We start from the raw sequence: 15,493 nt of genomic DNA, 5'->3' as shown, positions 1-15,493 counted from the left end.
ATTGGACTGGTAGGACGGCTGGTGGTGACATCACGGCGGAGGGCGCAGGCCTGAAGAATTTTCAGGAGGTGTTGGCTAGTTCCACAAACGCACACGGGAGGGTGTCACTACAGTGCAAGTACACCCACCTGTTAAAAAGGGAACATGAGCAAATAATCATCGGCCGCACGGGCGGTGTTGCCTCAGTATACATGCATAGATGTTCCATTTAAATTCATCTTGGCAATGTTCTGTGCATGCAGCTTTATACACTGATGATTCGATAAAACCGTTACTTCCATCAAGGCTTCGATGTTTATATCCTTATTTCGCCTCTTTTTTGCAGGTGAATCTCCGTGTCATGAATGGGGACGCTGCGCTCAAACATGCATCCAGAATTGGAAAGATCGGTCTCTTGTTGAATGTGGTTGTGTTGAAGGCTTTCGCCTCGACTCCAATAACTTCTCCTGTCTTCCAGTTGGTAAGGCACTCGTAACATAAGTATTGTTAGTTGGATGTGTAGCACTTGAACTATTTCTGTGAGCTATTGGTTTTATTCATCATTGTTGGCTTTTGCCATTGAGTGGGAAGTTATGGAAGAACACTTTGTTTTCGACATCTCACGATTCTCTCGGGTTGTAACCATAACCTTCATAGATTACGAAAAGTCGAAATATCAGCAGTAATCAAGGCCCTGCGCAATCGTGTCATAGACAATCTGTAGCAAAACTGCGATTCGGCCTAGTTGGAACATGGGTGGAACAAAAAACAAGTCTGTATACACATACTGAAAGAAATATGCAGTGGATCTACAGCCACCATAGTCATCAATAAAGTAACCGAATCCCAATAGAGAAGGGCCCCGCCGCGGTGGTCTAGTGGCTAAGGTACTCGGCTGCTGACCCGCGACCTGCTGCGCTGGCTGCATTTCCGATGGAGGCGGAAATGTTGTAGGCCCGTGTGCTCAGATTTGGGTGCACGTTAAAGAACCCCAGGTGGTCAAAATTTCCGGAGCCCTCCACTACGGCGTCTCTCATAATCATATAGTGGTTTTGGGACGCTAAACCCCACAAATCAACCCAATAGAGAAGGGTGTAAGGCAGGGAGATGCTCTCCAATGCTTACTCACCGTGTGTTTGCAAGAGGTCTTTAGCGCTCAACATTGGAAAGAGCTAGGGATAGTAGTTAACGGATAATGATCTCAGCAACCTGTGATTTGCTGATATTAGGTTGAGGAAAAACTAGAGGGGGCGAATTACAGCTTATGATTACTGAACTGTGCACTGAAAGTGAAAAAGTTCGTCTGAACATTGATGTGAATAAAACAATGTGCTACAGTCTTGAGAGACAGAGAACCGCGCTTTGTGATAGCTGGCGAGACAATGCAAGCTGGGAAATTGACTTAGGACAGGTAGTATGATAGAATAAGAATGAGGTAGAGCATGTTTGGCAAGCATTCTCAAATTATGAATGGTAGTCGATCACTAACCCTCCAGAGTAAGGTGTAAAGCAGCCTCATCTTACTATACTTGCCTACGGAGCAGAAACCTGGAGGCTTCCAAAGAGGGTTATGCTTAAATTGAAGACGATGCAGCAAGAAATAAAAAGGAAATTGATAGGTGTAACCTTAACAGACGGGAAGGAAGCAGAGTGGGTCATGGGAACAAACGGGGGTTAAGGATATCATAGTTGAAATCAAGAAAAAAAAATCGGCCCCGTATCTGCATGTAATCTGCAAATGTCGTCGAAAGACGATAGTCTTGCGTGTGGAGAGAGTGAGCAAGACATTTATTTGATGTTCTGCGCAAGAAAATAGGTGAATGATATTCTGGTGGCGCTGCGTTAGAGTGCCTCGAGCGTGCAGCGGAGGTGAACGCGCGCATCAAGTCACGTCAGACGTGAGACAGAAGCGCCATCTGGCAGTTGTCTTAGAAAACAAAACGTGTGGCCCTGAGACGGGTGTGCGCGCCCATCCCAGAGGTGATAATCTGTAGAACGCAAGGCGAAAGGTAGATGCCACCACCGTTTCGTTTTAGCAAAGCGTTGGAAACACTCGCCTTTCCGTGCAAGCGTTGCATGGTCAGCGCAGCGTGATAAGCGCTACGGTCCTTAAAATTACTTATGTATGTCTGTTCTAGTAAGAGACGCACATGCAGAATATATACGTGTTGTTAGGGCGAACAGACATGCGCGATAATTGCTTTTTAATTGACAATTGCACAAGCATGAAAGCTCAACTTTGAGCAACATAGGTGGGCGCTGCGGAAGGGGTCGGCCGTTTCAAGTACCCGATGCTGTTAAGAGTGGACAGACAGAGAGAGATAGAAACAGACACAGACCAAAATTTTTGCGCCGAAGGTCCCCAAGAAAGACTATCGTCTTTAAAAATAGACATGGGTCGGGCACGTAGCTCGCACACAGGTTAACCGCTGTTCATTAAGGGGAAATGACTGGATTCCCAGAGAAAGCAAACGCGTGAAGGGTAGACAGAAAGTTAGGTGGGCCGATGAGATTAAAACGTTCGCCGATACAACGTGGCAACAGAGAGCACAGGACGGGGTTGATTGGCGGAACATGGGAGAGGCCTTGGCCGTGCAGTGGGTATAGCTCCGCCGCGGCGGTCTAGTGGCTATGAGGTACTCAGCTGCTGACCCGCAGGTCGCGGGATCGAACCCCGGCCGCGGCAGCTGCATTTTCGATAGAGGCGAAAATGCTGTAGGCCTGTGTGCTCAGAATTGGGTGCACATTAAAGAACCCCAGGTGGTCGAAATCTCCGGAGCCCTCCACTACGGTGTCTCTCATAATCATATAGTGATTTTGGGACGTTAAACCCTACATATCGGTTATCAATCAATATCGTGCAGTGGGTGTAGTCGGGCGATTATGATATGATTCTCTCTCGTACCATGCTCTTCGAAACTAATAGTAGTCAGGGAATGGAGAATTATTTTATTAAAGGGGCCCTGTAACACTTTTTGAGCATGGTCAGAAAACGCTACCGATCGATAGTCTATGCTCCAGAGAAAAATGCCAGCCAAATAATATAGGGCAGCATGTGGCCTGTAATCCACAATTAATTCTCAAAGTAAGCTAAAAATGGCTTCTTTCATCTCTCGACAAATGACAATAAAAGCTAGAAAAAACACACTCGTCACATTCATCGCATCAGCCATTGGCTGCTTTGAGCATTACTCGGGCAGCCGCGGGAGGCAGCGACTTGTCCACGCACTCGCAAGCTCGCACTGAAAAGCATTTGAAAAAAAAAAGTGAAATGTTCAAGGTCAACACCTCCTAAAAGATGTTGTCAAGGTCACGAGACATGCGTGGTGTATTTTCTTTCCCCCAAGGCATCCCTCCCTGCTTAGCTTCCTGCGATTTCGTAGGAACGAGAGAAAAGAGAACACGATTGTAGCGTCCTACAAATATAACTCCGTTAATATTGTACGAACTGTAAAATTTTTTGCGGTGTGAGTGGATTCGTGGGGCAATAAGCTCGATCCTATAGTGAATCCATCCATGGCTACTTGGAAAAAAGTTGCAGGGTCCTTTTAAAGGCAACCTGCCACACTTTTTAGAGTAGCCATCGAATGGCTTGATGAATGTAGTTTGTTGTCTCACTAATCAACCGCTGCGCAAAACACACGCACGCACACGCACGCACGCGCGCGCGCGCGCGCGCGCGCGCAGACAGAGAGAGAGAGAGAGAGAGAGATAAGTCGCAGTGATTTGTAGCGCTCTTTAATTACTTTGTAAAAACGATAGTCTTTCTTGTGATACTTTGACGCAAACATTTTGGCCTGTCTCTCGGTCGGTCTCCTTGTTTGTCATCCGAAACTGCTAAAATCTAACCATGTCCGCAGCGCCAACCAATATTGCTCTGCTTTCTGCATTCATGCTTGTGCGTAATATCGATGAAATAGCAAATGTTGCGCATATCTGAGGCAGAACATTTTATACTATAAAAAGCATGCATAAATAATTCCAAGGACCGTAGCGTTTAATACGCTGCACTGACAATGCAACGCTATGCACGAAAAGCCGGTTGTTTCCCACGCTTTGCTAACGATACGGTGGTGGCACGTTCCCGTCGCCTTACATTCTACACATTATGGCCTCCAAAATTGCTCGCGCACGTCGCGCGCTTGCTATATAAGAGGCCATCCTTTGGTTTTTCAATACAACTACCAGATAGCGCTCATGTCTCACGTAGCAGAGTAACTGTATGTGCTCCCTACGGGAAGTTAGCATATATACAGTTACTCTGACGCAGCGCCTCCAGAATCCTATTCACCGATTTTCTTGCGCGGAACATCAATTAAACGTTGTATTCACTCTCTCCAGACAGAAGACTATCGTCTTTCGATATTTGCAGTGAAACATGATTCGGGGCCATTTTTTTCCCATTTAATGTGATGAACACACTGGAATCTAAAAGTAGGGAGGGATGGCAGAGGGCGAAGAAGTCTTCTCACATGTGCGTCATAACCGTGAGCATAGGGGTGCGACAGCTGCGCCAATCGCTCCAAATTGATACAATTCACCATTTTTTGAATCTAGCTGTGCCAAAGTCACGAAATTTGCTGAAATTACGTCATCATGCGCCAAAAGGCCCCACCATCGTCACAATTCTCAATTACGCTATTTTTTCACCGAGGCCACCTGTAGTTCGCGTTATAAATCCATCCATAGATCCAGGTGCTCATACCCTAAACCACAGTTAGTACACACGCGATCGTTCAGATGCAGTACCAGCGCTGCGTGCCCATCGGTCCACTGACTGCAGCGGCTATCGGTCGGCGGGACACCGCAACTTCTAGACAAAAATGCGTTTCCTAGCCAGCAGCACTTTGCGGGAAATGACTTCCCAAGCCAGCAGACACGGCCATGACATGTTCGGAACTAAAGCTGAAAGCGTACTTCGCGCCAACAACAAACTCGATGTGCTGCGAATGCCGGCGTTGCCGGCGACCACGTAGTTGCCATAGCAACGGCACATGCGAGGTGTTCGGTGTCGTCGCCGGGTGCGGGGCCAACGGGCGCGTGCTCTCGTTACGTTATCTGGTCAAATGCGCCTTGCAAGCGAGCCGAGAAGTCGTGCCCTAAACCTAACCCCATCGCGAAAGAAGAGGGGGGGGGGGGGGGTGTTGTCTAGCGGTTCGTTAATTTTTGGCCTTGTTGCAGAACGCCACTTGCCCCGCCGCGGTGGTCTAGTGGCTGAGGTACTCGGCTGCTGAACCGCAGGCTGCCGGATCGAATCCCGGCTGCGGCGGCTGCATTTTCGATAGAGGCGGAAATGCTGTAGGCCCGTGTGCTCAGATTTGGGTACACGTTAAAGAACCCCACGTGGTCGAAATTTCTGCAGCCCTCCACTACGGCGTCTCTCTTAATCATATGGTGGTTTTGGGACGTTAAACCACACATATCAATCAGAACGCCACCTAAGCCACCTTTTCCGCCGTACCCCAATGGCTTGCGAAAAAGCGTTTTGAGATTTCGAAGGGGCTGTTAGCCCTAGTCACGGGACACAGCACAGTTTGTTCAGTTACTCATGCGTGTATATGCCACATAATTGTGAGTACTAATATGATCGCTGACTTCGAAAAAAGGTTACTGGCAATCATTTGAAGCACTGTATATCTGCAGCCTTATGAAATCAAACAACTGTGCGACACTTTATTTTTTTCGACGCCTCTACTCCTCAGTTTAGGAATCTCCCAAATCTCAGTCCCCAACTTGGCAAATCCACATTCTAATCCTCAGTCTGTCAAAGGATTAGACAGGTGTGGCCAATGCCAATGTGCACTTTATCATTGTTTGCCGAGTGGGGTAGTGGGAAGTGCTACTTTTCTTGAAGTAGCAGTGACCATATTCACTCTGCATAATTGAATCGACGTTAAACCCCACATATCAATCAATAGCTGTCATTTTGTCCCATCTTGGAATGTACTGTAGTGATCTCTGTTGGAAGTGAATCGGTACAAGGGACGAAATTATGCTGTAATGTTGCTAATATTGGATGTCCCACTTGAATTAAAGATATCACGTTTTACATTTTCATTAATTTCTGCTACCAGAGCACTGTTTTTGATGACATTTTAGACATTCTCAAGCTTGTCTGTTACTGTAACCTAAATTATTTGCCTTTAGTGTCCCTTTCAAATCTAATGCCCAATTTTTCAAGCGGGTTTCATTCGTATAACTGTGTTCAGTGTGATATTTCTTCCATGTGGATGTCATTTGCTTGATTCTTGCTTGATCTCTTGTAAGTCTGAGCTCATGAGCACCTAGATTCAGCTGGGTTAGCATACAAAGGTTATAGTGTTACCCTGTTCTGAGGTAAATGTAAAATGTTTTAAGGGCTCAGTGGATGGGAGCTGAACTTGCTAAGCTTGCTGCCCAACAACCTGTCAGTGTACTGTGTTCCACGACTGGGTAATTGCAGCCAGCCTTGTGATCATTAGCACTTGGCATAAATTGTGCACTCATGCTTTTCTTTCCAAGCTCGCGGCTTTTTTTTTTTTTCACAATCGGTCTTCATTTTGTCTTCCTAACGAAAATTTATTCAAAATAAAATGCAGTATTATGTAAAACGGTGCATTTATTTAGCACGTCTTGCAGTAAACTAATACAGGTTACAAAAAGCAAAAGAATTAGCAGATTCTCTAAAGCCAGCAATGAATAAAACAAGGACAGACCTCTGAGAAACTCGTGACGCTGCTGAGTTGTGTATTTTAAATGCTAATGTCATGGCACTTTGTATGAATTGAGTCACCACAGAATAAGCTTATGTTTAGAGCGAGTTACTTTTGTTAATAGCTCAAAAAGCATGTGGTCAGAGGCTTTTGCTGAGTATATAAACAAATATTAACTTTCCTACCATTGTCAAGAATGTTAAGCAGACCTTGCTGGCTGTGAAGGGTAATGAATAGTTGTACTATGCTGGTTGGTAGCGATTTTTATATATTTTACAAACTTTATGTCTTCAAGTCGGCAAGAACGTCGCCTTCTTGCATACTATTGGTGAAAATAATCGCAGCATTTAGCAAGCCACTTCTCTTGACTAAAGGTTGTTAAAAATTTTGTCTAGTGCTGAAAATTCCTTGGTAGTAAGTGTAGCAGGCTGAAAAATCATATCCGTTGCTCATATAGGCATGAATTTTGTCTAGTGCTGAGAATTCCTTGGTAGTAAGTGTAGTAGGCTGAAAAATTATATCTGTTGCTCATATAGGCATTTTTGAAATCTGTTAATGATAGGGCACACACCCACACCAAAAACTGGAAAAGTTGTATGCATATTATGCATTTTCTGTGCATGTTAAACTTCTGACATCGCAATTTTTCAGTTTTGTTTCATTATTTAGTTAATGTCATGTTGATTGAAGCCAGAGCATACTTTGATTGCTTTAAAGATTACCGTATTCAGATGTAACAAGAAACCTAGAGTATATTACTTTTGACTGCAAATCTGATGCTATTCTGTCTTCTCCTTTGGATGACGGGCATATTGTGTTTCACTGGAGAAGTATTCTGCACGTAATCAAAGGGGATATTATTTTTTTCATGGTATATTTATTTATATAGACATGCTGAAGTCATTGTAAGTGGAGCCACTGAGCATTAACACTTGTAATGTCACCATGTCAATAATATAAGTGGTCATATTAATGTTTGAAAGTAAATTGTTTTCTGATATTTTTCCTATTTCTAACACCAAAGAAATTCTTGGCAATTTTACTAAGACATTTGTGTGTGTGTGTGTGTGTGTATATGTGTGTGTGTTGTATTGGGTGTGTGTGTGTGTGTGTGTGTGTGTGTGTTTGTGTGTGTGTGTGTGTGTGTGTACAATTTTTTTTTTTGTAAACCAGGTCAAAAGCATTGCAATATCGAGCAACAGGTTTACATTCGAGCAGCTTGAAGTGGCAAACAGTCTGGACATTCATTGGAATTAAGTAAAGCTTATTTGATGAGGTTGAGATCTAAATGAGATATTAGTTAAAAAATGAACTTGCATGGTTATGTGTGAGCTTCTGTTAATATTCAGTAATATAAGTTACTGATCTTTTTCAAGATCCAGTCAAGAGGTGTTCAAAACCCTCTTCAGTTGTCATTCGACCTCACACTTGTTGACATTAAATAAAATAGCTTTCATTCAATGTTAGTAGTTGAGTATTGAAGCTTTAAATTGAAAGCATTCACTGCTGAAATTAATCTTTTCCTAATGTCTCAAGGTTGAGAAATTTTGTTTGTCAGACTTAAACGCTGCTATGCTACAGAGATGTGGCATCTTGTTGTTGTAGTTTTCAATGTTTCTACTCTGAAGGTATTTAATGTGTCAACTTTTTGTCATTATGGTCTACAAAATGACTTTTTAAAAATTTTATTTTGCCTAAATTAGTTGCTTGATTTTTCATCACAAGTTTCTAACTCCCCTTCCTATCATATTTTAGAGGTAAGAAAGACATTCGTATAACTACAATGCAGATAGACTCAAAAGTGCTGCCCTTGACTCTCTTTTTTGCTTTTGTAATTTGTTTTAATGCAATTATGATTTTCTATATTCAAACATTGACACTAGTGCCCATTTGTTGACTTTTTCTTTCTTCTATTTTTTCTCTAGATCCATTAGTGTCATATCTTTTGATAACCACCAGTGCTGGTATTCAGCAATCATTTGTGGAATCGAAGGGCGAGAGCCACTTCTTGTACAGTAGCAACACTCTTGCTGTGGCTGTGGATTTCCTTTTGAATGGCCCTAACACAACAGTATTCTGGAGTGACATAAACACGGATACGATCAACGCAGGGGAAATCGTGGAAGGAAGTGAGTGCTTTTAATGTTTCTATCATTTTCTGCTTCAAGGGGGACAAAAAGTAGCAGCAAGTCAGTATAGTGTATTCCAGGAAAGGGAAAAAAAGCAGATGTGTTTTTCAAGGACAAGATTAAAAAAAATAAAAGCCAAAGTTTTTGTTTTTTAGTTTAATGCAAAAGCCTTGTGAATTGGCCTGTTTTTTTACTTTCGGTGATTGTCTTAATGCTGTACAATTATGAATAGATTTGAAACCGTTTTTGGTAAATTATAATAGAAATTGGCCATGGTGTTTGACTGGGCACCCTTAAGAGGTCCTGTTAAACAACACTAACATTCTATACATAGTGCACCGACCTAATAAGGCATAGTATCAACAGACAGGCTTTATAGCTATTGGAGCCAGATGGTAGACAGGGCAAACTGTCAGGTGTGTAACCAAGCGCTGAGTTTCAGTTCATGTCATGTTGGCAGCGTTACAACCCCTGCCCCCTCTTCCCAAAAATATTTCGGGCTACATCCCTGCAAACTTTGCTTGCCTTAAACAAGCTTTGCAGGATTGGCAAAGTAAAGATAAAACTGATTGTAATTATCTTTTTTTACTTACTGTATAACTATTTATTTTAAGAGGACTACATGCAAACATCCTTGCATTGTGAGTCGGGGGGGGGGGGGGGGGCTATGAGTAACAAAAGTAAACTTCAAATTGAGAAGAAACACAGTCATGCAGAGTTGCTCAGTGATCAGCTCTTGGTAAACACACATCAGCATTTGCAGAATTATAAGTGCAAAGCATTCCTTGCCCTTTGTGTCTGATGGGCAGGTTCTTATATTGGGTATCTATATTAAAAGAATTGCATAGCATTCCAGCAAAGTGGCTAACCGTAAAGTCACAATTGGATAAATACTCCTTGTGTACCAGTTCCAACTAGCTCCAAGAGTAGAAATGCCTAGTCCTAGGACAGGATGTACAAGTGACAGATAAACTAGACATGAGTACTCTATCAATAATGACCATTGTCTTCATTGTGGTTGCTGCTGTGGGCAGTTATGCTTGTATTACACACAAATTTTCTGCCTTGCATGAGCATGTTGGTCCTCTAACCTCAAGCAAAACTGGATTTTCAGCTCCCTGAAGAATGCTTGGCATAGCTTAGATTCCGAGTGTATTGTATCTCCACAATTTTTTGTTTATGGGGAAATTTTACTCTCGTGGATCTTGTATATTGAACCTTCATGTACGTTCATGCATGAGCGTATAGATGGTGAATAGTTCACCTTAAAGAGGCAGAAAATCCACAATAGCAGTGAATTGGACAGGACAGACACACAGATTGGCAGTTCCTATATACTTGGTATTTGGTAGTTCTTATATCCTTATATACGGCAGGAAATATTTGCTTACTAATGAAACCGACAAGTATATTGTGTCATGCAAACAACTATCCGTGTCATGCAGCAATAAAATGTGGGCACCTTGCACTAAGTGTCGCAAGGCTGAATCAAGTCGAGCTGGTGGTATCCTAGCTAGGATTAGAATTGATTCTCTCATGCGATCACGAACCAATGTTAGGCTCAATGGATTTAGCATAATTGGAAATTGGGTCATGTGTCTCTCAAGGTTTCTGCTTGGCTCAGTCATACACAAGCCAGTCAGCTGTAGTTTTAAATTGTGAGCTTGGCCTCACTAACTTAATTGAGATTTTCTTAGATTAAGCAAGCTTAATTAGTTTTGGCTTGAGTATTATACTCGGATGTATTAGGGATTATCATGCTTAACTATGCCTCGTAGATTTAGTTATACTTACACTGGCCCAATGGGCTATAAGCTTAACTTGGTCTAGCATATCAAATGCAAGGATAATCTTAAACGTAAAGGGACAGGAAACGCAAATGACAATTTATGTCAGAGTGAAAGCTCAATGTATGACGTCTAAAACAGCAATATTATCAACAGCAGTGTCGTACTTACAGAGAAATTAAGCCAAATGTATCACACGGGGTGTCACTAGTGGGACATTTTTTATATGATCCTGATTGCTAAGAGCTTTAGACTACAAGTAATTGTTAGTTATCAAACTATCTGCAATGAAATGACCCTTCCATGCATTAAGTGACGTAATAAAACGCTGCTTGTCCGTTTCTGTTTGATTTATATATAAAAAAAAAAACCAGACCTGTGCGAAAGGAGCAGCACAGTCGCAGCGAAAGCTAGAAGAGCGGCCTTTCAGAGCCTTTTCTAAACACTTTGGGTAACTGCTGCAAGCACACTTTCTTTATTGGGTAGTAGGCCAGCATTCGCCGGGCTGTTTTTTGTCATTCTTCTGAGAAGCATGGTATCCGCTAAACAGTTGCAAGGAATTTTGTGCAGATGGTTCATGCAGTGGCTGTCGACGATGGGGAATTATGGCTGAAGTGGGTATCCGCCACAGTTAGTAGGTGAACAAGAACAAGCTTTTGTAATAGGTTGGGGCATTGGATGACCCGCTCGTTACGCTATTTGCATTGTGCGATGACTGGTTGTTGTTTTGCTGTAGTAAAATGTTTTAAAAGTTGTATTAACGTGATTGCTTTGCAGACATCAACTGCCTAAGGCAAGTTTGCCAACAGGTCCCAAGCACCGGCGTGGCTCAGTGGTAGAATACCGGGCTGGCACCCAGTGGACCCGGGCTTGAGCCCCACTGTGTCATTAGTATTAGGTTTTTTTTTAATCTAATTTCGTGAGATGTGGCTACGGACACTGCCGGCGGCGGACAACGGCGTGACCCGAGTTGCAATCTCGTAACAGCTTTCGCCGTAAAGACTTGTCTGCTGTTACTATGGGGAATGGCGGGAGTGGTTCAAGGGTTCCATTTTCGCCTGGTTAGGTGGACAGGTGGTGCGATCTAGCGGGACCCGGTTGAACCAAGTAAGGAAAAGCACGGCTGGGCTAGAGTGCGCGCGTGCAGTCTAGCCCGGCCGTGGGCTAGACTGGAGGGCTAGATGGCCGGCCTGGAGGGGTGCACTCACGAGCGGTCGCTTTTAGATCAGATGTTTCAGTAACGTCCCATTGCTTTCGCAACGGTGGATAAGGCCACAAGGAAAGAAGCGCACGCAGGTGCAGTCAAGCTCGGCTGTGGGGAAAAAAAAAGTTTAGTGGCCGTTGCTGCTGCTGTGGCTCCCGCTACTTTCGTTCTGTTGCTACTATAGGGTCGGCGGCCACGCATTAAAGGCGGGCGACGTTAGGTGCGGCAACAGTAACATCAGAAATACCGAATTCAGCGGGTGATTTGAAGTGCTCTAACGCGATGCGTACCATTAAAACGCGATTTTATTTCAAAATAAGCACGCACTTGGCACAGAAGTAGCACTATGACGTTTCTTTACCGCTATTTCAGCAATCAACGTCGACTTAACGCCTTTTTGTGAACTTCGCTCCAGTTATGCTCATTGCCCTGCCGCGGTGGTCTAGTGGCTAAGGTCTCGGTTGCTGACCCGCAGGTCGCGGGATCGAATCCCGGCTGCGGCTGCTGCATTTTCGATGGAGGGGAAAATGCTGTAGGCCCGTGTGCTCAGATTTGGGTGCACGTTTAAGAACCCCAGGTGGTCAAAATTTCTGGAGTCTTTCACTATGACGTCTCTCTTAATAATATGGTGGTTTTGGGACGTTAAACTTCACATATCAATCAACAAAATCAAGATGCCTTAAAGGGTAACTCCGGAATTTTTTTATATTCACTGATTTAAATAAAACTTTAACACATATGTGTTCTTATCGCTACCGTGGTGATATGTGCCAAATTCTACAACCATAAGTCAGGTAGTTTCTTAGAAAACAAATTTTAAAATTGGTAGCCGATTTTGGAATCGCAGTAGTAAACGCGGGCCTCTCTGTGTATGTGACGTAAGTATACCTAAACTTTTTCAAAAACCCCGCCTTTTCCAGCTGACGGATGCAGCGCGCGCTTTCTTCTACGAGGCGACGACAACGCGAGCACAGTTATGTCAGTTGCATACAGCTTGTTAGTCGTCGTTGACGTCGGGTCTTACAAAATTGAGCAGCGAGATCTCTTCGGGGCTCATAAGATGCTTCAAGTGCCTAAAAAAAATTTCAGCATATCCACGGAGTGAATGATGAGAGGGGAGGAGCGGGGGGGGGGGGGCGAAGCGTCCGTCAGTCCGCCCGCGCTTCCGTTCGTCTGCTTGTCTGTCTGTACATCCGTGCGTCCGTACGTCTGTCCATCTAGTGAACACTCGCAGTACCGCCACCTCGCATCGTTTCATCGCGTCTCTCTCCTTCTCCTGTGGCACACGCCCGTCTATTCCCTGCGGCACATACCCGCTCTCCTGGGTATGTGCCACCGGCAGTTACGCACAACGGGGGACGCACAAGCCACGTCATAAGGAGCTTCGCCCCTAAAAGCGATGCGATGTTTCCTTGATCAGATACTAGCCGCGATTATCGCTGAACTTGTCACTCGGTAAGTTCGGACGAGCTGATACAGCTTGATTCCGCGTCGGAATACATCGCCAATTTGCTTTTCGCGTGTCAGAAGAGACACACGAGCTACGTTTAAACCGTGGCTCAGCCGTGGTGGGGTGTAGCGGATCTCGTGGCGTCATCGGAGACCGATTTTCGTAACCTCATCCGATGCCCACCATGGAGGACGGAGCAGCTCCTGTTTTGGTTTATTTTGACTGGTCGTTCATTCCTTAATTAACATTATTCACGCGTGCTGGGCATAATGTACCAGCCCAGCTATTGTAGGACTCTCAATAGTACTTGAAAACAGCATCATCTTAGTATGGTCGAAAATGCACCGGAGTTCCCCTTTTATTGGGAATATTACGCTCATCTAGGCTTGGCTATATCTAAGTAGGCTCATCTGTTTGAACGAGGCTCAACGTGGCAAAAGAAGACCGAGTCGAGTTTCTCTGCACACCACGCAGCGTAAGAAGCAGCTTTAACAACTCCGCTGTTAAAACGAATCTTCTGAACTACATTCGCCGCAGTTTAACGCAAGGGGCGCTGCATCGCTAAGCGCGGACGCGGGCTCGTTTCCCGCCATGGTGGCTTCATTCGATGGGGCCAAAATGTGAAAATGCCCATGTATTTGAATCCGGTATAGTGAACTGCAATGTTGCGGTAAGCAGCTCCAGCAGGTCAAAATTGTACCTTCACGCCGCGTGCCCATGATGAGATCGTGTTTTCGACACGTAAACTTTTAATGAGGCTCTAAAACAGCTTGGCACGAGGCAATTTTCAGAATTTTAAGTTTAAATCCGACTCAAGAATTGATCGCGTTCAGTCTTACTTCAGTGCTGCTCTGAAACTTGATGGTACTTTTAACGCTATGGGCGAGCACACACGGAAGGGGAAAGTAATCTCGGCTCGCTCTGTTTTTGCATCCGCCGTAGATTACCTGCAAGCTGGAGCGCGCCTCGAAAGCGTACACAGCTAGACTTCCTGTGCGGAACACAGGGTTTAGTGTAAAGACGCGCGGCTCAACAATTCTCTCGAGTTCACTCTGTACACGGTCCTTCTTTCTTTTTTGTTGTTGTTTTTGGCATTATGCATGCCTGGGGTGGCATGTCGCATTCGCCGTGTGTTGAAATCGGGAGCTCTCGACAAAACGCGCCAAGGGCCCTTTAGTCCTACCCCGCTGCTTTCCAGAAACAGTACGTCGTTAACTTTTCGTCCTTTATTATTCGCTCTCAGCCCTTTGTTTCCTCTAGGGCGTCGGTGTTTTCCTCGCCCGCATTTTCCTTTTACCTGGTGGTCCGTGAATGCAGTAAACGGCCTTCGAAACTGTAAAGCTAGGTTTCCTGCGTTTTGCCACATAACTGCGGCAGTGGTGCATGCTTTTGTCGAGAGCACGTGCCCGTTCGTGGTAGACGTTTGTGCTCGTGCATAATCAAGGGTGAGCATTTCTTGCACATTTTGCTGGAAAATGGCCGCCTTTGGAAATCGAGGAAGCCGATTCATGCGGCATCAGATTATAAACCGCTTCTTTGAAACCTTGTCCGACTGGCCCATAACTAAACATTCCCGTGTATATATTCTTCAATCGTTGGACACGTTGCGAAAATGAGTTATCGCACTGGTTTAAAGCTTGGTATTATTTAAATAATGATGCATGCAGAAGATGGGCGCTGCCCGCATATTTCGATTCATTCTACAAGCTGAGCATACTAATAAAGAAAAAAGTGCTGAAAAAAAAAAGATTGCTGATTCAAAATAAGAGTTGAGACTTCACAATCGCTCTTTAGATGATAAATAAAATTTCTTATCGTCATTTACTTTTGCTTTATCTTTGCCTCTCTAGTTAGGAAAAAGAAAGATAAATAAAAAAACTACAGGTGTTTGAACAGCGGATGTCCAAATTGATTATATATATTCCAGATAAGTTATCGAGTATTGAATCAAATACAAAATGCTTTCTCGTTTCTGAACAAGTTTATGCGCAGCAGTTGCATTGCCATTTTTTTTTTCAAAATAATAAACTTATTACATGGTCTGGCGTAAGACAATTAACGGTCGCATTTTGTGCGCGCCGGGAGTGATCAGTTTCGATATTGTTCTTAAAATTCAATGACGAAAATCTCGAACTACGTGCAACTTTCGGGAACCCCCTCCCCCTTAAAAAAAGCATGCCGTAAATTGGCGAGCACTACAACTCTGTAATCTTAAGTATCCGTCTTGAAGTTAATAATTTAAAATTAATTAA

At 44.0% G+C, this 15,493-nt stretch overlaps 1 protein-coding gene across 2 annotated transcripts in view; it reads left to right on the top strand.

The window, feature by feature from the left end:
- LOC119176106 (low-density lipoprotein receptor-related protein 2) overlaps positions 1-15,493 on the top strand; it is a 151,410-nt gene that overhangs the window by 8,072 nt on the left and 127,845 nt on the right. Inside the window, exons 2-3 of one of the 2 annotated variants that reach the window (XM_037427246.2) lie at positions 326-460; positions 8,597-8,800. In XM_037427246.2, the coding sequence (XP_037283143.1) occupies positions 326-460; positions 8,597-8,800 (339 nt within the window). The remainder of the gene's footprint in view (positions 1-325; positions 461-8,596; positions 8,801-15,493) is intronic. The other variant, XM_037427248.2, reaches the window with a different exon arrangement.

Source organism: Rhipicephalus microplus, chromosome X (assembly GCF_043290135.1).
Source record: "Rhipicephalus microplus isolate Deutch F79 chromosome X, USDA_Rmic, whole genome shotgun sequence".
Lineage (NCBI taxonomy): Eukaryota > Metazoa > Arthropoda > Arachnida > Ixodida > Ixodidae > Rhipicephalus > Rhipicephalus microplus.
The sequence above is the reverse complement of the archived record's forward strand: the minus strand, read 5'-3'. Positions and strand labels throughout refer to the sequence as shown.